At 32.9% G+C, this 25,028-nt stretch overlaps 1 protein-coding gene across 3 annotated transcripts; it reads right to left on the reverse strand.

The window, feature by feature from the left end:
- Window positions 1–25,028, reverse strand: LOC119639687 (ERI1 exoribonuclease 2). Of its 3 annotated transcripts, none has more exons than XM_038037244.1 (3): window positions 24,934–25,028; window positions 861–1,045; window positions 1–795 (listed from the first exon to the last, which is right to left on the reverse strand). In XM_038037244.1, the coding sequence occupies exons 1-3, from the start codon at window positions 24,957–24,959 to the stop codon at window positions 221–223; spliced, it is 786 nt and encodes a 261-aa protein (XP_037893172.1). In that variant the 5' UTR covers window positions 24,960–25,028; the 3' UTR covers window positions 1–220. The 3 variants fall into 3 exon arrangements, with proteins under 3 accessions (XP_037893172.1, XP_037893171.1, XP_037893173.1); XM_038037243.1 differs by lacking the exon at window positions 24,934–25,028 and adding an exon at window positions 2,188–2,806; XM_038037245.1 differs by lacking the exon at window positions 24,934–25,028 and adding an exon at window positions 2,328–2,352.

A 25,028-nucleotide genomic window follows, 5' to 3' on the forward strand; every position in this document is an offset into this window, starting at 1 on the left:
TTTTATTAATGAAATTTAAAAAATTATAATTTCGCAACTTTTCTTATGAAATATATATGTTTCGTTTTTATATTTCCTGTTTAGCGGCTTCGACTTCATACTTTATTTTATAAAAGAAGTCAAGTCTTATAATTTACCAGAATTTATAAATTTTTTTTCTTAATTGTTGAAATTTCTTTAGAAAAACTTATGCATATAAACTACATTATAATATGATGTTTTACAAAACACAATTTAAATTTAATTGAAATGGTGTTAAATCTTGTGTAATTGCTAAAGTGGCACCGTCTTTAATCAATTTATAAGCCAATCCAGCTAAATTCTTGGCATCATCTATACCCGAATGCTCGCGACCTTGAAATGAAAGGCCGACATGACGTAGCGCATCAGCGAAATTTAATGGTTGATATTTATACCACTTTTTGTAAATTGCACGCAAATCAATCCATTGATTAAAATATGGTGGCTTCTTTAATCGTTTACGTGAACATTCCTTATGTAGGCATATACCAAAATCCCAGTCAGTCCAGCTAACAAAGGCACAATTGCCTAATTTATTGTCTTTGGTCATCTTCGGCAAAGATAAATGACGAGCTCTTAACTCTTTGCGCAACCACTCTTGAAACATCATTAATGCCGTTTGCAAGGGTATACCGTTGTCAACAGTTTTTTGTGCGATGCCAGTGAGTTTGGTGCAAAACGCGCTTAACTTCGGTGATTCTATTGGCATAATATATTTATGAAATTCAGCTTCAATTTTCCCAGTTTTCAAGTTTACTAAAACGGCTGGAAATTCTATCAAGCAGAATCATTTATTGCCTTTAGAAAATGTTTATTTAACCATATTAAATTTTACTTACCTATAATTTCAGATTCTCGCCATCTCGGAGGAGCTTGATTTTCCCAGCATGTAGCCTCAAAGTCTACACATATTACATAATCGTACGTTTGTTGTGAAAGCTTGGATTTACTGGTTTTCGATGATGAATTATTATTATCAGCTTGGGCTCCATCTACGTAAATAGTTTGGATTAAACCCAATTCCCTGTAATAAAGGATTTGTGGGTTTAGTGAAATTGAAAGCAAAATATTTAACATAACAATTATTTAAAAGTTAAGTTTACTCTATACGTGTTCCTTGTTTCCCTAAATACCACGCGCTTACATTTCTCTTTTATTTATTTGTGTACTAATCATAAATCCGCTTGTCTGCCATAACATACAATCATAGGCTTCTGCTGGAGCAGTAAACCATTCGTTGCTTCTAAAGCTGTCTCAATAGCCTCCTTTAAGTTGGTTGGCTGTTTCTCGATAAATGTTACAAATGCTTGACCTTTCATTCGACCATGTTGCATAACTTTTATGTCTAATTCCATGTCGGAGGTTGTATACCGCTTGTAGATAATGCGCAAATCGCTGGCGGTAACATTTTTATGTAAATTTTTTATATAAAGTTTATTGCTAGGCAAACCTTTGCTATATTTTTCATATATCGGTAAAGATTTCAACTCCTCAGAAGCAAGTTTTTTATTTACTAAGTCTAAAGACGGCAGATCATCTTGAGGATTAGTTGGTTTTAAATTGACTGCAATTTTTTTCGAACAAATACGTAGTTGGTTTGCTTGGAACCCTTCAACGGTATTTGACGAAGAAGCGATTTTGGTTTTCTGTAAGTGTTTATTTTGTTTGCGCACGGTATGCAACACTTTTCGTGCCTTTTTCTTCAACAATTCGTCATTAAAATTTTGTTTGCGTTTACCTAAGGACTCACGGTGTAGTCGTTGGCTTGTTCTTTTATCGCTATTATCATCTGAGCTCTCTAGCTCAGATTCACTATTTTCCGATTTCGTTAAAGTTGCTTTATCAGATAAATGCTTATGCTCTTGTGATTCTTGAAGCGCTTCACCGCCTCTACTTATCCTCTGTGAAACAATTAAATCGGTTTGCGTAGCTTTCTCTTGAGCAAGACGGAAACTTTGCCGATGTGCCACGTTAAACGGTGGCTCTAAATTCATGCGATTCATTAAATGCAAAACTTGTGTATAAAATCGTGTATCATTTATCAAAGCTACAGATATGGCATTTAATATATTAGCATTTATAACGGGATAGTTGTACTTTAAGTAAGGTGGTGGTGGTTGATCGAAACCTAGATTACCTTCCACAGCATAAAGTTTACGTACATACTTGTTTATTTTAACTGGCGTAACAGGAGGTTTCCTGCTCTCTCCGGTCGTATTCAGCTGATCATATTCATAATCTGACGTTTGCACTAATCTGTTGATTTTTAAGATTTTTTTAGTCTTAGGTACTACTTTTTCATTCACATTTATTTTTTCCTTAGTAAAGAGGCTGACATTGCACAATTTCTCGTTAATTTCTAAACTTTTTAACGTATCCAAAGCTTCTTCAGTTTTCTCAGCATCTTCATATGTGATTAGGACACGTTTACGTCCAAAAGGTTTCACTTGCTTCGCGGGTATATTTAAAGATTTTAATAAGTCTTCAACATTTGTAATTTGCTTAGGTATGTTTTTAAATAGTATTGTATTTGTAGGGAAATTTTCCCTCTTCATCGTGAAAATTTGGCAAAAAAATTGTTAAAAATTAAAAAGATAAAATTAAAAATATGTATGTTCGGCTTATAGAAAATGAGTAAATCAGAAACCATCTGTTTCATTTGAAACTTTTTTTTTTTTGCAAAGAAAGAGAGAAAGCTACTACAGGGTTGTATACTATAACAATGATTTTAGAATATTTATTTTGGTGATTTTTTTTTACGTGTTGACGACATTTTTGTTTTATTTGTACTAGGAAGAATAATTGCGAATAAAAGTTAAATTTTCTTACTTATTAAATAATTTGTAAGTAACTTCAATAAATAACATTGAAATTTTAATTCTTACATGATTTTATATTATTACTAACATGGTAACTATTAGAAAAAGATCAATCGTTTGACCTCTTGACCCGTTTTATTAGCAAGAAGATTTCTTCAATTATTTTATACCTTCGTAAAAATATTGTTCATTTGTTTATTATTTATTGATTTTATTTATCTGTCTTAGGTCAACAAATGAAATGATCTAAACATCTTCCACTTTTCTTGTTTCTTTTATATTACATGCAAATTTTACTTTCACTCAAATCGAAAAAACAACAACCTTAAGTGTAAATCATAACAGAGTAATAGCGACGTTGAATTTAGCTGATAGTTTATATACATAAACTAGATTAAGTTGAAAAAACTAAGATAAGTAAGTCGCTTTTAATGGATATCATAAAGTGCACATTCATATGTAAACACATAGAGATGTAATTATTACTTTAATGAAACACGTAAGAATGATAGAAACTATAAAATGTTAATTTTATCAAAATGAATGACAACTCTGTCTTTCCTATAATTGATAATTGAGATGATAGTGAGACCACAAATACAAAAATTATAAGCGCCAAATTGAGTTTGGAAGTCACCGCTTAACATTTTCGTTTTCGAGCTAAAACCTCCTGAATAGTAAACAGAATGGGCAGCCACGCTAACAAAATATAAACAAAAAGATATGGTTTAACAACCGTAACATAAACGACAAATTTGTGAAAAATAGCAAAAGGAAGGTTAATTCAAATGTAAACAAGCTTTTTTATTGATTAGTGACAAAAAAGAGAGAGTAGAGGTATATATCAGATGTCTTTTGCGTATTAATTGATCCATAATTTGGATTTTACCACCTACAATTATCTTGTCAAACAATTTGATGAATATATTTGAGCTTTAAAATAATCATGCGTGGTACAATGCACATTAGTGAAGAATAAACATAAATTAGATATATAATTTTAAACTAAAAAAAAGATCATTTTTGGATGCGGGTTTTCGCTGCATTCATGGACAAGTTGTTAAAATTTTGATAGAAGCCGGCATTAATTACATGAAAGTTACACACGGAGGAAATGGCCAAATTTCATGGCTAAAAATTGTTAAAAATGTAAAGATCCATGAAATGGTTAAAAAAAAATTACGATTAAATCAGCAGGAAATACCAGCCAAAGGATTCAGCAGTTTGAAGGTTAAAAATCACTCTGACGATGAAGACATGTTAGAAATCTAGGCTGTGAAAGGAACAAGTTGCTAAATTAAAAAGCGCGTAACTAGTATAAGATTTAAGAGTCAATGAATTATTGGTAGAACTAATTTACCATTTGTTTTCTATAAAGAAAATAAAATTTTTTATATAAATATGTACAAGTTCGATCCGTTGTTTGCCATTGCATGTCAACTCAGTCCCGAAGCTACATAAATAGAATAAAATAAATAAATTCTTAATATAAAAAAAATTTTAATCGCTTTTTTTACTTGTAACTATTATATAAGTTATCTTGTATACAAATTGGAATGAAAAAATAACATCTTAATATCTTGGCGTCGCTTTGAACATACCTTAACACATCTGTTTTTACGTGATAACGTACGGTGTTACGTATTATCTCACAGAATACTGTTCTAATTGCTACGGACAACTTTTGCTTTGCTGTTGTATTGCTAGATATGTCATAAATACTATCATAGATAAATTAATTAACTTTCACTGAAGCTGATGCAAATTTACACTTGAGAAAAACTGTTTATTCTGGATTTATAAGATCTTGAACATTGTGTCAGGTCCCTGATGAATTTAAATATTAGTATATCAAAGCCAGGCGACTGCGATTTCTTCGGCTACGATAATATATCAGATATATGTCAGAATTGGCAAAGCTCATGGGTGCAATGTAAAGCTTTGTTCTTCTTATAAGTTGTTTTTAAAGAAGCTGTTTTTGTAGAACTTGTTTCAGGTTCACGCACTTCTTCATTGAAGTTAATACAATAGGATTAAAATTATTAATCAAATATATATCCATTTGATATTGTTTGCAATTCAAAGGGAGATATGGGAATTGGAATGAAAAACATATGAAATCAAAGGGAGATATGAAATTTTGATTGCAAAACATACGAAATATATAAATAAATCGTGAGAGCAAATAATTTTAAACATTTTCCATATTATTGTAAAGACACTTGGACATTACTCATCGTTTAGAGGATTTGACGAATCGTTGAGTTTCAGGAGTTCCAGAAATTTTCTCACTGGCAAATATTGAATCACCAGATAAACAGGCGATAGCAATACATGCAGCCGGCTCGAAGAGGCGCTGACTAACATCACTTAAATGCGTTAGAATTGTTCCCAGTAACATAGTCTGGTAATTATGACTGATGGAGAATTTCGCTTTGGGAGCTTGCTCTAAAAAACAGCTCACTACGCGTAAACCAGCATCTACAACAATTTGACTGCTATGCTAACCGCAACATTTCTGAGTGGTTAAGTCTTAAGATGTGTTGGTGTCTAATAAATCGAATTCTCGTAAGATCATAAGTTTACATCTACAGACATGGTTACATAAGCTCCGCTATTTATGCTGTCTGAGATATATGTAAAATACTTTTTCGATTGAAACATTTAATAAATCTAATATACCTTTCTCTGGAGGTGCAATGCGTGTAAAAGATATTGGCAGCCCTGTCTGATTTATGACGGGAGAGATTTAATACTCATCTCTTACGGAGATATGAAAAAAGAGAGAAGTACATTTTGGTAGGGAAGAGCAATAAACGTTTAAACTGTTGATAAGAATTTATACAACAAACATAAGAAGAAATACATAAATTATAAACATATTTGAGTGTACACTAACATTGAAAATAGGTTAATAACCCTTCCTTTGGTCGTTTTTATATATTCTAATAAAAGATTTTTCTACATTTTTCTTAAAAACCTTTTCTTATAAATACTTTGTCTTGCGTAAACATAAAGAATATTCGAAACTTTGAAATAATTTCTAATGCATACGTGCATATATCATAACACAAGTGCCCCCAATTTATGCAAATGCGGTTAGAAAATTAAACAAGAAAAGAAATTTATTCGAAAACGCTAGCGAATGTCTTTATTTGCATATACATGACGTGAAAGAAGTCAATGCACTCATCGTAGTGGGTAGACTTAGTTTGTTTTTTCGCTTTTTTTTCACTTGCATTTGTGAAAATTAAAGCTGTCAAGCCAAACAACATGTCACGAGACAAAGTTATGTATACGTGTGTATATATATAAGCACTCCGCACCGTCGCCTACATACTACTTGAGAACTATAATGCTCATGATGTTGATTGAGAAAAAATACTAAAAAAGAAAAAACATTTCCTTAACGGAAGTAATTTAATTAATTTGCAAAAATAAAAAAAGAAAGAAAAAAGAGTGTGAAAAGAAATAATAGAAAATTGGACATTGAACCAATACCGTAGGCAAGACAGTCATTGTTTTTGTAATAATAATTGCAAAAAAAAAGAGTATGAACAAATCACTTTTTACAATTCCCTTTTGTGGTGTTTCCATTTACCTCAGGATTATTTCTTTTCCTCATTGGCTTGAAATCTGTGCAACCAACAGCAATTCTTATTCAAGTCCCAATAAGTTATACGTAACAAGATAACAAAAAGTGCTTCTACAACCTACAGACGCAATGCTTCTTCTATTTTAGGGAGAGAAGCAAAGTTGGGAATAAACGTGATTTACAAGGAACAAAAATTTTATTTGGCCAGTGATTATTGAACTTCTAAACAATTTTAGTTTTCCCTACGCTTCTTGTTTCTATTAAAAATGTATATGAGTTAATTGACTTACATATTTATATCAATAATGTAATATTAGGAAGTCTGGGCTCCTATTTTAAAAATTTTTATGCTTTGTAGCACAATTGGTACAAGTGTATATTAAAGTTCTGCGGCAACAACCACAACGACTTGAGACAGACTCATCCTTTCTTACTATGCCAACTGATTCAAGACTTGCTCCAGTTGGCCGAACCAGTTTAAAATGTTCAAATACTATTACAGAGTGAGTTTTGTCCAGATATTTTGAAAAGTGCAAATTATATCCTTATAAGGAGTTTGCCTTTGATCAAAGCATTTCAGTCTACCAAACTTCATTTAAGGATGAACGCAAATTTTCATGGACAAATGTCAGGCAGGCAGAGATGCTTAGATCGGCACAATAAAAGATAGGTCCATCTTAAACCTTACAATCGCATATCTTATCAGAAAATAGCGATTTGAATAGAAAAATTGATTAATTGATTATGTTGTCTATATTTGAATCACATTTCACGTTTAACGTCACAAAAGATTGATTTTGACTCCTGGTCTTGATTTCGTGTTAACTATTTCGACTTCATATCTACGGATGTAGAGACCAGGATGGTCTCTAAACGAACTATGGTATTTGATTCGATCACTTGGAGGCAAATTTTTCGATGTTGAATCTCTTCCCAACGGGATAGCTTACGCTTTTATCTACTTTGTTTATTATATTTCCTTTTGGGTTCACAAACTCTCTCAGCTCTATGTTCAACGGGTGATTTCCGTTATGTTTATTCCAAACGAAAACGAAATTGAGATTTCCAAAAATAGTAATTTACCCTTGTATTCAAATATATAACTATGTTCTCTGTTTACAGTAGATAATTGAGGCAATGCTTACGATACTGCTGGAATGTTCGTAGAAATGAGATGTAAACCCGCTTAGGTATATAGGTGCAATGCAACTAAGATATGTTTTGCTGGCAATTAAAAAAAAAAACTTTTAATTATATTATTACAAACGAGTTGACTGCAATAACAACAATAATAGTAATGATATTATCACGTAATTTTTATATAAATTCATTCAAAATTGTTTTACACGGAAACTTAAGAGAAACCTTTAGATCATATTGAAAGTTCAAGTTCATGAATATTTATGAAAAAATAATTGAAACGAACAACACAAAAACTAAAGAAAGCTACATGTAGTTTTACCCCCATACGAATGGCGGGGTTTTGTGTACCCAGCAACTTAAGCAAATAAATTTTAAGCACTTAAGGCAATTATAAGCGTATCTATCTATCAGTGAGGCGATCAGAATCATTTTCACATAATATATGAAAATGTATTGCAACGAACAAATTTTCGCTGAGGTTTCACTCTCTGGCTATCGAGCAGATTCTTCTTACAAGAACATTTGTTTCGAAGCTCGATTGGAATTTGTTTTCGACAATCAGTCTCCTTAACAACTTCCTAATTATCCACTCGCACAAATGCAGCAACTTCACTTATTCTTCGCTTTATTTAGATCACTTTTATATTTCATTAACTTTACTCACTTATATTCAAGTCGACCACTGGGTTTATTTTGCTGAATGGAGTGTGGTTAGCAATCTCACTGTTGCAATCATGAAAAATATATCTTGACTTTACTTTACCTTCGCAGACCTTTTATTAGCGCAGCATTGTTGTCGAAAAGATCGTGGACACTTTCAACTGCTTCGTCGAGATTGCCTCGCTTTGTGCTCGAATCGGCGTTGTCGATTGGTTTTCATACACACAACAATATCTGGCTTACATTCCCTTTGGTCTATCAGGTGGTAATCTTAACAACATCTACAGTTAAAGTTACCCTAAACCTAAAATACGTAGAATAACTTAACTTAATCTCAAATGTATGTTCAGATCGTTTGTCATTTTGGTCCTCATAGATGGTCTTTTCAGTTGTTTTCAGCACGTGCGAATTTGGTTAAATCCATATATATAGCATTGAGTTAAGTAAATAGATTTCAGATCTAATTTTCTACAACTTTCTGAACGTTGTCGAAAGTAGTTCGACGGTCAAGTTGAGGTTTCTGATGCACTTTCCTAGTTGTTACAAACGGTGTATGCTACTTAATAGACTTTCTTCTCTGTCTTTCGAAGACGACGGTCATAAAAATGCTAATAATTGCGGATATAGTTATAGTAAATGATAAATAAATTAAGAGATACTAACTAAGGTGCAATTGACTGAGCCATCAAACGCAACTTTAGCGAAAACGGGTACGCTTTCTGCTACTGTGACAGATGGACATCTCCATAGCTATTTTGAATGTGTAGGAGGGACGTGGCTTAGTTTCCTTTATAAAATTTATATATGTAAGCGGTTTTTTTCGCATTAAAGTGAGTCTACACTTATTCGAGTGTGTGGGTACGTATAATACATAATCTATGCAAGCAACGAAACCAGACATATTGTGGTTTATTATTAGCTTCACAAGAAGAAACTTAAAAGTTGTTTTTCTCGTTTTTAGCTTTGCACTTCAATGCTTCAATTGGCATTAATTGAAGTTAAATTCATCAGCGCTGCAGAGGGAGAAAAATGTTATGCATAAAAATGCATAAATAAATGTATTTACTTATCTGCATGAACAGATTTAGCAATCTCTCTAAACTGTGATGGGGAAAAAGAAGTTGCTTGTCGCTCTATAATTAAAAATGATCTGAAATTTCGAAAAATAACTTCAGGATCCTAAGACATTATAAAAAGTGTTTTGAAAATGAAAAATTCGTCATTGCTTTACTTGATTTGTCACTCGACTCCTACAACTGCCGGCGGGATAATGTGAAATTTTGCTACTTAAACACTTACGACGAATAGAGCGTTTTTACAGCGATATAAACCAGGGTAAAATTATTGCCTGATGTATATTAACTTGGTTAAAGAAGAGAAATTTCGTATCTCCCTAGTAGATAAGGAAAGTTCGCCAGATCAGCAAAATCATTCATTCATAATTTTTGGATCTTAAGAGATTACTCTTGTGGTAAACTCAAGCTAAATTCGTCACGGTGGAACCAAAATGATTATACTTTCTGCGAGAACACTGCGTATCCGAAAAATTGAGCTTCTTCTGCATTTTAATGACTTGCAAGTCCTCAATTAATTAAAAGGTGTATTTATTTTTTTTAGCTACTCTGCGATATGTTATCTAATTGCCAGAAATAATTTTCATATAATCTTCTAAACTGCTTTTTAACGTTATAATCTATTCGTTTGTTTGCCATTCTAAATATAGCTTTTATAAGTTCATTCAAGTTGAAGATTATCAAGGAGAATTCTGTTCAGGCGACACCTTATGATATATGGAGATAGCAAGATGTAGCATAAATTTCACATCACTGTAAAATGCCTGCACTTACATTTGCGGATAAGTATACTCATGCATAAATAAACACGCATTGTAATAACTGTTTAGCCTGATTTGAGTTATTTTTAGAAAAATGAAAAAGACAGACAAAAAGTTAATAAATAAACTTCAATTTTTATGTCGTTTCTCATAAATTGCAATAAAAGCAGACAGTGAGTAAGTACTTAATTTTTTCGTTTTTTTCTTTTTTTTTTTTTTATTATCTTTTTCATAAATTATCATAATTTCGTTGAAAATATTTTTAAAAATTTTTTAAGAATTTATTTACAATCGTTTAACACACTTTTTACGATTATTTACTTAAAATTTATCTTTTTTCTTCTTCTTCTTTCTTTAAACTAAATACTTTAACGCTTAACGCGAATAAATTTTGAGATTAGTCATTTATTGTTATTCGTATGCTTCTACTGTAACGCGTAAGTAATACGTGATACCTGTCACACTTTTGATCGGCTAACATATTATGTACATGCACATATATATATATGCCATATATAGAAAACAAAAAAAAAAAAATGATGCATTTGTTTGGGCTTGTTTTTGACATGCTCTTTTATTTTTGCTTATTTGTAATTTTATGAATGAATTTGAATAAAAAAAATAAAAACAAGTTAATTGCAGTTTATATCGAATCTCTTGTAATCTGCTATTTACAAAATTGATGTCCAGAAGAATATAAAGAAGATTTTTGGCAAAATGATATTCTATTAACTCATAGAGAAGTAAATCACAGGTTTATAAATATATATATATATATAACTGTAAAACGAAGACGAACATTGGGCAATAAAATGATGCCGAAAATGCTGACATTGACGCGGAACGTAGTCTCTCTCATTTTATATTACGGTTTGATTACACGCCACGATAGGAAGGAAAGAAAGAAAGAAAGAAAGCGAGAGAGATAGGGAAAGGGTTGAAATATTAGATGTATAAAGAGGAAAATTAAGATCAACTATAGAGTCTTAATGACAATTCGCGTTAAAGAAGAACTATATTTGTACATCATGGTCCAAAACTTAATTTGTAGATAGGCTTGACTGGAATTGTTGACGCTGCCTATTCAATAACTGAAAGAAGCCTATCATAATACTTCCTAAGAAGCGCATATAAACTTTTGTTGAAGCAACGCGTACCCAAAAGACTCGAAGACTGACACCTTTGATACAAACTATGCGAAGACCGAGAAGAAGAAGAATGAATAAAAAATAATCTGTGGTAATTTAGTCATGTCGGTCTGTCTGTTAATTCTTATTTACTCATTTTTCGTTGGTGAATTTCTTATAGCACACACAGCGTACACAGCGTTGTCTTGACGAAGGCCCAAATTTGTATATAACGACATGAATTTGACAGAAATGGACAACGTTAGATGGTTTATTAACCGTTTGGTTGGGAAGAAAACTCTTTTTCTTTTAAGCATATGATAAATGTTCCGAATGAAATCTTTCTTATTCTCTCTTTTTACAAAACTATTTTGCTGCAAAAATTCTATGGATTTCTCGTTTGCATATACCGCAAATTACGCTGGATCGTTTAATTCGAATACCATTTCTTTTTGTTACTGCGTACCTCATACTGCCGCAAGTTTGATCTAGAAAACTTTTCTAAAGAAAACTTCTTAATTATTTGGTGGTCTTTCTGTAGTATTTTTGCTCGCTTCTCATTCCTCATCTTTAGCATCAACAATGCGATCGAGCTTTGCCGGACTGAAGCGGTTAAGGCTAACTTCTGTTTGCTTCTTTTACAATGAGTAAGCGAATACTTATTCTTTAATATACTAAGATTGCCTAAAGTTCATTCACCATTCAGGCACAACGCGATTATTTATCGGAATCACTAATCGATCTGAAAATAAATAAATTAAAACCAAGAAGAAGCATTTTGCGACGAATTCTGTTATACCCGTCGCTGACTTGTAGACAATACTAGACGATGATATCGTATGTACAGTCTATCATCATCTAATCATCTATATAAAGTATACCGTATAGTGCATATATACGAAATCTTACTTCTATGTCAGTTAGAACGTTTGATTTAAAGGTGGATTTTTTCGCGATTATTTTTGAGCGAAATCTTAACCTGGTTGCTTTACTAAAATTAATAATATTTGAAAGCAAATTAAAACTCTCTGAAATTTTGAGTTAATAACTTTGCTTATTAACTTTTGAAAGGAAAAATTTATTAATTTTTTCGCCAATCATTGGCAGATAAATACTCACGTGAGTGATAAGGAAAGAATGCCAATTAATTTCACTCTCCTGCATAAAGTTTTGACATCGTAATCGCCTTTCTGAACAACTGACAGGCAGACAGACATTCATGCATAATCGCCTTTGGCAATCAAGTTCATCGACCATATGTCCATCTTGCCGATTATCTGGCAAAACATTTCGCATACCTGGCATATCTTTTGCGGAGATATATAAAAAATTGCTAAGTTGCCGAGACTCACTTAGCTTAAATTATAAGATGATCTCAGTCATTTCCCAACCACACGTGGATATAGAATTGGTATGTATAAGCTTTAGCGAATTATTGGTTTTTACAATCGGTTTTAACTTTTTATTTAGCTAAACAGGATGTGGAAGATCGGCCATGCCATTGCACAATTGATATGTGTCCACTTTCACTCTTTAATTTGGTTTTCTAAGTGTTGATGTTTTTGGATATATCAATTATCCATGGAATATCGAATTATTAGTAAGCGATTATCAATCAACCGCACGCCCTTTTAAAAGTAACTAACTTATTGATAGGTTGCGCCCACCTCCCTATCTCTTTCTCATCATCGCCGCGTTATGCAGGCAGCGGAAGTAAACCGCAAGAAATAATATCAAAAAAGGAAGCGACGACTAGATTTTTAAGAGAAAGATACTCTCGCTCTGATCTATTCGATAATTCGTCTTTAAATAAAAAATACAATAAAAAATTTTCTTGCAAGGAAAGAGATATTCCTTTTCGGCCGAGGCACTTGGTCAACTCGTCTACCCCGCACTGGGAAAGCGACTTTAAATCTTCATTGAGATTGTTGTTTGTTTTATTGCTTTTTAAACGAATTTGAAAGCATATTTTATTAGTGTTTGGTATATGATTAAGCTTCAGTTGGCAAATCGATTAACTCTGCTTTCTTCTTTTTTGTTAAATGTTGCTATCAAAGCAATTGATTGACTCCTAACTAACTATGTACGTGCACGGAATAATGTGCAATAAGTATAAACGACTCTACATTACTAAAGCTTTTTAGCTCTTGAATAATGAATAATTTATTTCAGAAGCCAATCCGTAATTCAATGCAAATCATAATAAAAATTTAGCTAAAACCTTTTCCAACAAAGCAATTAAAAGTGAAATATGTGTGCGAAAATCTATCTATATTTTCTATCGCTACTACTAAATATGCGGTATAAACAATGCACAAAAACAATTGTATCACTTTTCCCTACTTTTGGCTTTATAGAGAGTCACTCCCCATATGGCAAGTAAGCCACTCATTTTGATCTACAAGAATTTCAAGGTAAACCTTCAATTTTTTTTTTTTCGTTATATCCATCATCGTATCTGCATGAGCAGCCGAGTAGAGAAATGATCGCCTTTAAGAACTCAATAATCGCGGGTTTAAATGTCAAGGGCGGTAAGCGAGCATATGATGTAAGTTATCCGGCAGCCTTTAAATTCATAGTTTGTAAATTTCTTCTTCTTCTGCCAAATAGCAAATCAACAAACGAACACTTGCAGTGTTGTGCGAATTTATTGTAAATTTATTTACAAAAAACTTATAGACAATAAATAAACGAATGTCTATGATCGAAGGACGAGGTATGTACTCATCCCCCAGAAAGAAGCTTTTTCCAGGAAGGAAGGGACCCCATAATATATGTGTAATCTTGATCAGCATCAAATTCTAAATCGATTTAATCAAGTTGGTCCGTTTGTCTGCCTGTGTAATCCCCGCGGTAAACATTAGTCTGGTCGCAAAAATGGAGCTGTCGGTTTCAAATTCGACAAAAATATTGGCCCACATTATCTTAATTAATTTAAACTTAGTATGAAAAGGTCTTTTTACTATGTCAAATACAAGACCGGAAAAATGAAAGATTACTTAACCGCTGCGACCAATCCAAATGATCCGAACGAACTGCACTAATATCATGTAAAGCCTTGATCAATGACCATTCCAACTGCGTATCATATTTTGTGAACAGTCCGGGGAAAATTTCTTTTGACACTTTGAAAATGTGTTCTACTTACATATTTACTCATGCAGACGGCCTAATACCTTAGTGTAATAATAAATAGATTTAAAAAAGAAAAGTCTAAATTGGTTATATTCTTTGGATATAGTGGTAAATATAGTTTTCAATGCGCAAAAAGAGAGTGCGACGCATATAAACAAAGCAAATTTTAAAGGCTTGACTTACACAAAACATTCACTACTTTAGAGGACTATTTCAAATACTTATAATTTTCTTACAAAATTAATGAATCGTGTATCGGGGAACGTTAGTGAAGAATTTTCGAAATGACTTTTAATGTTGCAGTAGTGCACTGATCTCAAGTAATTTTATTGAAAGCAATTGTTTTCGGACCGAACGGATCTTCAGTGTTTCAGAGTATGTTTCTCTTGGCAGTAAATGGTATGCATAAAATTTATTAATTTAATTTCCATGTCATGAATGTCAGCGCAAGCAAGTTGGCAATGAATAAATATCTAGAAATTTATTGTTTTGAAAAGAGAAAAACAAATAAATGAACAAATAAATACGAAAAAAATAAATCTATTTATTGCAAATAAGAATTTTCTTTTCTTTTATTTTTTTCATTGTACGTCTATTGTAGACGAGGTGAGAGAGTTGCAAAAATCCGCTTTAAAGTGGTTTTTGCCAGTTTTATCCGCAGTGTAAGACAGAAAAAAAAAAAAAAAAAAAAAAAAAAAATACAATAACAATAACAAAAACAAAAAGAAACGAAAACCTATCATATGTGTGGTGCGGCTGGAAATAGAAACAGAAATAGCAAACTCGCGGAGTGACACAAGCCAGAGTCGTTCAAACTGATAGCAGTAACCACGCGACGTCATATACATAAATAAAATAAGCAATAAATTGAGCAATAACAACATCCATATGAACGCATGCATTCGCAGTTGTCTATATGCGAATTCATGTTATCTATGCGATCGAATTTTTCGCTCACGTTTATCTTCGGTTCACGGTACGTCCTTGAGCCTTGTGATATATGATAAATCTATAATCAGCAAGAAGCCTATACTTCGCCTTAAGAGCGAATCAAGCTAATTACCAGCCTTAGAAGCTTATTCTAACTGGGAGCCAAAGACTTGAGGTCACTCGGAGACTGCAATATACGCAAAAGTATATACAATGGGCTATTGTTCACTTGTTTTTTCTTCCTTTTTGACAAAGCACTCACGGTTTGTCTCATAGATGTGTAAGTGGCGAAAGCGAAAGATGATAGGGAGTGACTGCAGCCTAGTGGATTTGCATTAGAGAAGAGAGCTGGAGCCTGGTAACATGTTCAAAGATCGCGTTTGTTACGTAGTGAGCCAAGTTTTACGCAAGCGAAGATTACATATTTGGCAGCGCCTTTGCTGACATTTAGCCAGGAATAGTATCGAAAGCAAATTTCTAACGCTGTGGTGGCGCAGTTTGGACGCGATTAATGTCTGTAGATGAAACTTGGGTTCATCAATACACTACGAGGCGAAAACACTCGAAACAATAGAAAGAAAATCTTGTTTCCTCGGCCGGGGAAGTGATGGCGACCGTATTAGTAACACATATACTCATCATTCATATATTAGTTCGTTGCAAATTTTAATAAAAACTCATTTTCTTGACGGCAAAATTTATTATTTTACATTAATTTCATTGAAAATTTTTGAAGATATTTTTTAAATTTTAACGATAAGTAGATGTTGTGTACTTATTGACTGAACTGCGACCGCCACATATGGACAAGCCACATTGGGATCTCGCACGTGCGTAAGAAGAAAGGAACTTTACTGAGAAAACTGATCTCGTCGTACATCTGTCCAGGCCTCTAATTGCACTATAACCGCAATGGAAGTTAGGCCATCAATAGATGAAGAAAATTTCAATATGGTTGCGCAAAGATTAGTTTGTTGCAGGAGCGATTGTTTTACAAGTAGATCTCTCTCGTGTTTATCTTTATTCGCAAGTATCACATCTGTATCACAGTTCCCAGTTTATATGAACAGAATTTCAATGCGCAAGAACCCTGTCTGAGTCTATGCAAATCGAAGACTTCACACGACAAATATATAAAGCAATTTTAATAAGTTTACATCGTTCCGACTGGAGAAAGATATCAAAGAAAAAACAAATTTCTTTTTTTCGTAGAATTTTTGTTTAGAAAAACAATTATGCAACACGAGTGTGTAAATAAATAATTATTTTTCTTAATTGTCGTTCCATTGTTATTATTATTATTATTATTACTGTTGTTGTTGATTTTTTTTCAGTGCAGCTTCTACCAAATGTTTTATTTATTTTTAAGTTACACGCTACCCTTTGTTTGTTTTTTTTCTTCTTCTTTGCATATTTTTTTTTTTTTTTCTTTTTACGAATTATATCTTTTAGTGACGTATATGAGGTTAAGATTACACTTTGCCGTAAGTTTAAAATTTTTTTTTTTTTTTTTTATAATAGAGTGTATATTAAAAAATAAGTAAAGTTACGCAGTTTGGTTGTCAATTGTTAATTACCCACAAGCTAAATAATAACAAAACAAATTAAAACAGAAAGAAACTGAATGCGTTTTATTCGCTTAGGTTAGTTAACATTAGTTGTGAATTTAATTTGCGTTCATAGCTATCAGACAAAGGTTAAGCGGAAAATTTAGTTAAATCGGTTTCAACTTCTCTACATTGAGTTTGAAAATTGAAAGGCGAAAACAAGCTTGTTTGGATTTTATGCTTCTGGCTGAGAATTCTGAAAATCTTCCATATTCCATTTACTATGCCAAGCTAATATTTTTCCATTTTATTAGGGATGGGAGACCTTTTTTTGTACTCTAAGCCAGTTGTGATACAGGCAATGGAAGTGATATGGATTTTTCTTAATTTCAATTTATATGTCCTGTCTGTACTTTTCTTAGATGTGTAATTAAGTCCTCCAGCTATTGCAATTTTTTCAAAGAAGTATTATGAACGACTTTAATACGCAAGCCAATCAAAACTAAAGAAGTTGCATTTATTGTCTCGTATCCACCACTACTAGTGTAGGGTAAATTAAGTTTGTGCGGATGTACGCAACACCTTGAAAAACTTGAGATAGATGCACCAGTCCAAGCTTGTCCGTTCCTGTTGTTTTCTTGTGTTCAATCTACAGGCCGTAATTTCTGAGATATTATAAAGGTATTTGGCACACTAACGTATTTTGGCCCCAGCGTGGAACGCTCTCGAAAATGATTTGGGTTGAATCATTTCTTCCGACTATTTTCCACATAACACCTTATTTCGAAAAGTCTTTATATGAAAAACTATATTAACGAAAATTATGTCGGGTTTTTAAGATGACCCGTATCCCAAAGAGCCGTATCCCGTATCAAATCCATATTTAATAGTATTAGTTCTTGCAAGCCATTGTGACAGATTTCTTTTAAAAATGTATGCAACAAGTAAAAAGACTACAGTAAGGCAAGGGACACTTTAACATGCTCTACACCGCCCTATATATAACTATATATATAGACTTGTCAAAATGAGATGTTATGCGGGAAGTATTCCAAAAATCAGTCCGATTTCAACCATTTTCAATAGCGTTGAAAAGCAAGACGAACAGAGAATCCCAAATCGATCCAGAAAATTTTTCTGTCTGGATTTTGCACACGTCTGGTATCGCAAGTGCTGAAGAGAGAGATGGATGAATAGACGTGAGATAGATAGACTCTGAAATCCATTTAGAAAATAGTATCGCAAGTTGTGTAAGGTACACAAACTCAACAAAACAAAATTTAAATACATTTCGTTTAACCAAAAAGCGACGAGAAATGTCAACTCAATTCCGATGTTTCGTTTGTGAAGCTTTGCAGAGGTTCAGTAAGCGTTTCAAAATTATGGTGAACTTCTGAGAACATTCGATTAACTTGTCAGAATGTGTGAAATTTTGCGAACACAACATCTCGTAACGATGATGCAACTGCTTCTACGAAGACCGAGGATAAATTAACAAAGGACGAAGGTTAAGTTATTATTATTATTATTTTAATTTTAGACTAATGAATTGAATTCTTAGACTAAAAAAAAAGACATTGAGCACTCGCAACACAGGCTATCGGCTCTAATTTAAATAAATGGATATTAGATAATAAGTTTAGTAGTATTAATAAAGTAAAATATTGAATTGATATTCTGTTCTGAAGCTGATTGTAGAATGTTCAAAGGGTTAATATGTCCAAATGCAATACTTCTAGCCAAGGAAAAGTTGAGGCAGTCGCAGAGAATGTGCTTTATAGTAAGAGTTTGTCCACAACAGCAGATTGGGGGAGAAGACTTCTTCAGGATCCATTGGTGAGTTGCAATTGTATGACCAAGGCGAATTCTCGAAAACGTTTGGATCTTGGTTTTCTCAACATTTGTTGGATATAGAGGTGGAGTTAATTGCGGGTTAATGCAAGAGTAGTGTTGATGATGGTATTGTAAATTTCCTTCTGCAATTTTCTCTTTAACTTTTCTTCCAATGTATCTTTGAAGATCCAACTTTTCCATGACAACATCCATAATTAGAGGAGCAGAAGCAGCATACTTTGCTAAGTTAAAAAACGTTCTTGTCAAGAGAAATATCTCACGCAGAGAAGGTCTCTAAAGGGCGAAGATTTATTTATACGAGTTATGCGGATCGATTTTTATTATTACTATTTTCAATATGAAGTGTGACAAGTAAAAGCGTAGACTGGACCCGAATCGAAAGAAGTTATTTCTCAAGCTGCAAAGCGGTTCGGCAAAAGTATTTTACATAAAAGGGTAGCAAATTTTGAAGCCATCGCACTATACAATGAAGATGAAGTAGTTTTGCTTCTTCTGCTTTACGGACTAAGCGAACGAATTTGTGAACGCTTGAGCCCAGAAGAGAGATGTTTAGCCTAGAAAATGTAATTCAATTAACTGCACCTAGAGTTTATAACGTCGCTTCCGCAATTGCCATCTGTACAACCACCCAGAGAACTATATATTCTATGCTTGAAATGATATCGTCCACTTAGGTCTAAATCAAAAAATCCACTCTTCGATTGTAGGAGTTACGTGAAAGTTATAAAATTTCTATTGGGATTGTTTTTCTAGTTCTGTTTCAATTGCAAAAAAAAAAACAAAAAACAAAAAAAGGGAAATCAAAGCTATTTAATCAATAGCGTACAATGTGTCATTGTACTCGTTGCCCTGCAAGAACAAGCACCTAATGTGCATGTAAAATTTTGCATTTAAAGTTGAAAAAACAAAAAAAAAAAAACTAGTACAGGTGTTTATATACTCATAACACTAAAATCAAGGTTAAGGTAATAAATAAATGTATGAAACAGATGGCAAATGCCTGCAAAACATTCTTTTGCCATAAAACAGAGTTTCTTTAGCGAAGAAAGTGGAAAAGAGTCGGCAGTGGATTAGATCCGATGCAGAAAGACATTCCCGAAATGCTAATATTACACTTTTCAGAAAACTTGTTTTCCCCATAAAATCGGGAAATTAAGCAATCTATAAATAAATCAGACCGACATGCTAGGGAAATCATCTCACGCGAGCAGACGTGGCATGTCTTCAAAGAATCCAATCGTTTCAAGATATCTACAGCCGTAGGCACATAAATGACACAGCCTTCACCGTAAGAATAAACATAAAGATGTAGAAAAAAATTAGGAAAAAAAAAAAGTTAAGAAGACTACAGTCAGCTAAGGCGGCTTTGCTTAATTAATATAGTAATACACCAAAAATTATGCATAACTTTTATGTCAATGGATATCTTTCACGAAAGTCCTTATATTGGACGATACTCGTTAACGTTAACGTGGTCCCAATTTACGAAACTTAATTTACTTGTCAAATGTCTTAGTAGTTTCCAATTGCTTTCGTCAAAACAAATCGCAGATTAAGCGTTGGCGTCATAGAAAGGTTTGCTTTCATGAGAGCTCCTATATACGATGCGGTCTATGGTTAGTATACTAAGGACAAGTTTTCATCGTGAAATATTGAAAATTAGACCTTTTTGTCGTACATAAAGCCTTAAATGCACCGGGATTCAGCAAATAGACTTACGTGTCCCAACTCCGGTAAATTTGATTTTTATATCAACTTATTATTAAGAATGAATTTTCATCAAGAAGTATTGAAAATTAGAAATTAGACATCCACTTTCCGTAGGGAGTGTGATATGGTAAGGGGTTCAAAAAACTCCTTCATCCGATCCAAAGTTGTCACATCGATTTAGAATGCCAATATAATCCTGCGAGGCAATTTTTGCCGCGAAATTCTAAAAATTATATTTTTTCTTATAACGGGTTGTCAAAATCAGGCGTTATATTGCATGTGGTCGAAAAAGTGATGCAATCCAAATTATTTTTATTATTTTTAATTTTTGGTAAATGCAAAATGTTATAATGAGATCTCCTTCTTGCGTCCACAAAACTACGCATCAATTACGCGCTTTTTTAATAATGTACCCATCACATTGACGATTTCCCTGGAGGATTCAAAGAGCCTCGGTTGCTTTTGCCAATTAATTCCTCCACCCTTTATAGTTTTTTTAAAAAAAAGTTATGAATTCACTTTAACACAACTAACGAATTTCTTATTCAAAAATTGCATTTATTGTTTCACATCCACTATAAGTAGTGTGAGGTATATTAAATTTGTGCAGGTGTATGCAGCACCCACAAAAACTCGATGTAGATCCACCTTTTTTTAAAACGATCCAATTAGAATTACTTTCTGAATCGATTTAAATTTGTCTGTCCGTCTGTCCGTCTTGTGTTCAAACTACAGGCCGCGACTTTGCGATATTTTAACGACACTGCCCTGTTTTGGTCCGCGAGCGAAAGCTCTTAAAAATGATTTCGAGCGGATCACTTTTACACCCATCTCTCCTATGATGTCTTATTATGAAAAGTCGTTATGAGAATAATTGTACGGTGATGTAGAGTATTCATTTGTGGGCCCTCGCTTACCATAGTGTTCTAACTCGTTTATAGTGTGTTTATGAACAAATTCGGAGCGTACTCTGCACACCTAAGTAATACAAAAGAATCATTTAACCGTTTCAGAGAAACATAATCTTGCTCGGACCTCTGTTCATGTCTTTTTCACATAACTTTATTTATTTATTTAATTTCACATCATTCGTCAGTGAAGGAAAGAGGGGATGATTGGAAGAACAGATTCTTAAGATTCCTTGGTGTAGGTGAATTGAAATTTGTTTATTTCTTCTCGATGTATACGAAGTGTTTACTCTCGTAATTGATTTATTTTTGTTAATATTTTAATGATTGTTTGTAAATATTTAAAGAGATATGAAAATTATTGTTTCTTTTTTATTTTGAAAGCTTTATATTTGTTTTATACAATTTTTATTCCTCTTTATTAAAATGCAGTTTCAGTCAGTCAGTACATAATAATAATTAAATAATTTTGAGAAATATATAAATAAAATATGTTTCTAAAAATAAAAAATATTTTGAGAAATATACTTCTTGATAGCTTTGCCGCAGGTAAACATAACGCGTAAAAATTAATATAAATATTAAGGGCGTTGCAGACGAGCTGACCTAACGTTAAAGATTGTTTTTTAAATTCAAAACCGCAAAGAAAAAAGTCAATCGCATTCGTTTGAAGAAAAATCCCAAACATCAACTGCCCTAAGGTAAATACATAATCAACTGCCCTAAGGTAAACACATAATCGTCAAGTGTTGTGTTACTTAAAAACGCGTCAATCCGTTACCCGCAACTGCTTTCGTTCGGAACTTATATGTTTTTTTTTTTTTAAAGAGTGAAGAAAGCAATAGAGCAATAGAGAAGTAGCCGTAGCCAATCGATGTGTTATGCTTTTACCCACAGAGCACTCACTGAAACGACGACCCAAAAGTTCCATTGCTTTGATATTCGAACCCGCGTATACAGACTTGGCTGGCAGTCGCGATTCTTACCCGTCAGCAATCTTCGATATTTTTTTTTATTTTCTAGCTGTTCCTCAGTTTTTAACTACTATAAGACCTGTGATCCGTGAAATTATATGAACGATATTTATAATCAGTTTCAATTCTGTATAATTCAAGCTTCTTATTTTTTATATTCTTAAAAATTCCAACTGCGAACGCATGAGCGCAAACTTCTCATAAAATAACGAATTCTATACATTCGTCTATCAGTGTTTATCAACTTAACCCTTCAAAGCTGATCTTTCAGCTCAAGCTTCTTATTCCTGAGAATTGCATCTGCAAAGGCAAACGCTTGGAGGCTGTCATGCCCTTTCGCAACCCTTTCAAGAGACAAGGAATTTTGCGCGTCGGTCTATTGGTATTTACTAACTTAACTCTTCAAAGCTTAGGACTTAGCAGGACTTAATCAGTGGGAACAAGTTACAGATATCCAAGAAGCCGTGACTTTACCAAAAATATATTTGAAGAAAAAATTGCCTGGATGCAGAAGAAATATATGCAGCGACCGTTGGTTTATCTTTCACGTTATATTACATCTTGAATAAAAACAACGAGCTGTCATTATCTGATGTTTTATTTGCATATGAATCACATGCCAACAGAATAGACTCATAAGTAAATGCATACTACGTGTATGCACGTAATGAGCAAATATTAATTAAGTGAAAACAAAGCAAAGGTTATTGTTTTATAACACTTGACTTCTTTTAGACTCAAGAGCTGAAGTTTTGCAATAACTTTCAACAAAGTAAATAAATTGACGTATTAGAGTTACAGTATATTTTAAATGCGTTCCATATATTCATATCTGAAGAGTTGACTATAAAAATAGGGTTTTATGTTCTTGATTTGAAATTTTTTTTTTTTTGTTTTTTATTATATGACCTATCGCTCAGAGGATTTCTTCTAACCGTGTAATACGCTGACGGTCGAAAAGAAGTGAGGTAGCGGCGTCAGTTTAGTGGTCGTGCGCGAACAAAGACATGACAGTCGCGATTCTCACCTATCACGTCTACTCTTGCGAATAAATTGACCGCAACTTCCAACGACTTTTTCGCATGAACGGAATATATAAAAAAGACTTTGCTCTAAGCTTATATTATATAGAAATATATACAAACTTGTATTAAGCTAGACCGATTAAATAATTATGAAGCGTTGTATGCGGTACGCGAAATTATTTATTTATTTATGACGCATAACGAATTTTCGTTGCCGGAAATCAATGGTAAAATAATTACAAAATACATCCTAGGACTTGAAATGCTTTGCATCCATTATGTTGATGGGTTTCTGCAACTTGATTGAGTTTTACGTACCAGCTGGAATTTTGAAAAACTTAAAATATGGATTTTCGAAAATCGCACGAGATCGCTCAGGAAAAAAAAAACGCGAATCTCGCGAAAACATGAGCCTATACTATAAGCAACTGTCTTTGTGCGTACGTATTTGTGCATAAACATCCAACAATTGTTAGTGAAAATACAAATTTCGTGAGAGATTTTTCTTTATATTCCTAGAACTTAAATTACTATTTCATGGTAAGCAATTGTGAGCGTTTTATGTCATAAAAGGTCCGCAAAAGAGTTCTAGACGATTATGATCTATGATCGAATGATATATTTCTATATCTAAATTATTAACGCCCTGCTTTCAATCGAGGTAACTTTGAAGTCTGAGTCTTTTAAGTGTTTCCCGCAACGTCTAAATGGAAATTGGTGGGAACATACAATACTTTGCTAACGCGAACTTATACATACACAGAATTAAAGGTGGGCTAAGCACACCGACAAGACGGTGCAATGCGAAAATCCCTTTGATGTTTACTTAAAGATAGAATATATTTCCTTTGTATTTATTCTTCCCATTCTTCTAAACAATATCTGTTAAGCTTACATTTCATTTAGATTCTATAACAAGTTCTAAGTCTAATTCGAAAATATAGTTGTATCTCTTGACTATTTATTTCACTTCGGACACATCGGCGATTGTTCGGAAATATCTGCAAATTTGTATGCACCTTATCCACCGATGGTTAACTGTATTAATTCGTTAATGAAAGAGATTGAGATGAATGTTAATTATATTGTCACTAGCAACTTCAGCCTGGGAAGAGGGAAGAGGCTTTTTTCGCAAAAGTCAATCTACTGAATGAATGGAAAATGATAATTCATATATTCATCCTTAAGCAATCAATTCATGCCCATATGTATGAACATTCCTTATTAGACTTAATGCTTCTTAGACACATAATATTTGAAAAATAATCTAATGAAAAATTTTCGCGCCCAATAAAGCGAAGTTAATATAAAATTCACCTCAAATATTTGTTAACTTACGTATTTTCAAACACTATTTAAACAACCGCGCTCTTCAAGATTTTCTTGCCTCTTAAATTAATCTTCTCGAGACAATCACTAGTTTGTGTTTTATGTTACGCTTTTATTAAAGTTTTCGTAGTTGCGTCTTAGAATTTTAATTATTTCCTTGTAACACGTTGTTAGTTGATGTTACGTGTAAGAAGTAAACTATAAGAAATTTCGCTCTTTTCTCTTATGCTGTCAGACTCATAAGTGCACTCGTGCAACACTTAATAGTTCTTCGCCTTATGTAGAAAGGCATAAATAAAACAATAAAATGATTTTTGCTTACCTTCCCAGTCTTAAAATGTTCTCCATTGTTTTTATTTTCTTTTTCGAATGGTTTTTTTATATAAAAGCAAAAAAAAACAAAATTATGAAATCTTT

Source organism: Glossina fuscipes, unplaced genomic scaffold, assembly GCF_014805625.2.
Source record: "Glossina fuscipes isolate IAEA_lab_2018 unplaced genomic scaffold, Yale_Gfus_2 113, whole genome shotgun sequence".
Taxonomy (NCBI): Eukaryota; Metazoa; Arthropoda; class Insecta; order Diptera; family Glossinidae; genus Glossina; species Glossina fuscipes.

Coding starts and splice junctions, on each gene's coding strand:
- LOC119639687 (XM_038037243.1), bottom strand. CDS start 2,576: ATGAAGAGGGAAAATTTCCCTACAAATACAATACTATTTAAAAACATA. Junction 1,046..2,187: donor ACGCCAGTTAAAATAAACAA/GTATGTACGTAA, acceptor CCTTTATTACAG/GGAATTGGGTTTAATCCAAA. Junction 796..860: donor GCGAGAATCTGAAATTATAG/GTAAGTAAAATT, acceptor TCTGCTTGATAG/AATTTCCAGCCGTTTTAGTA.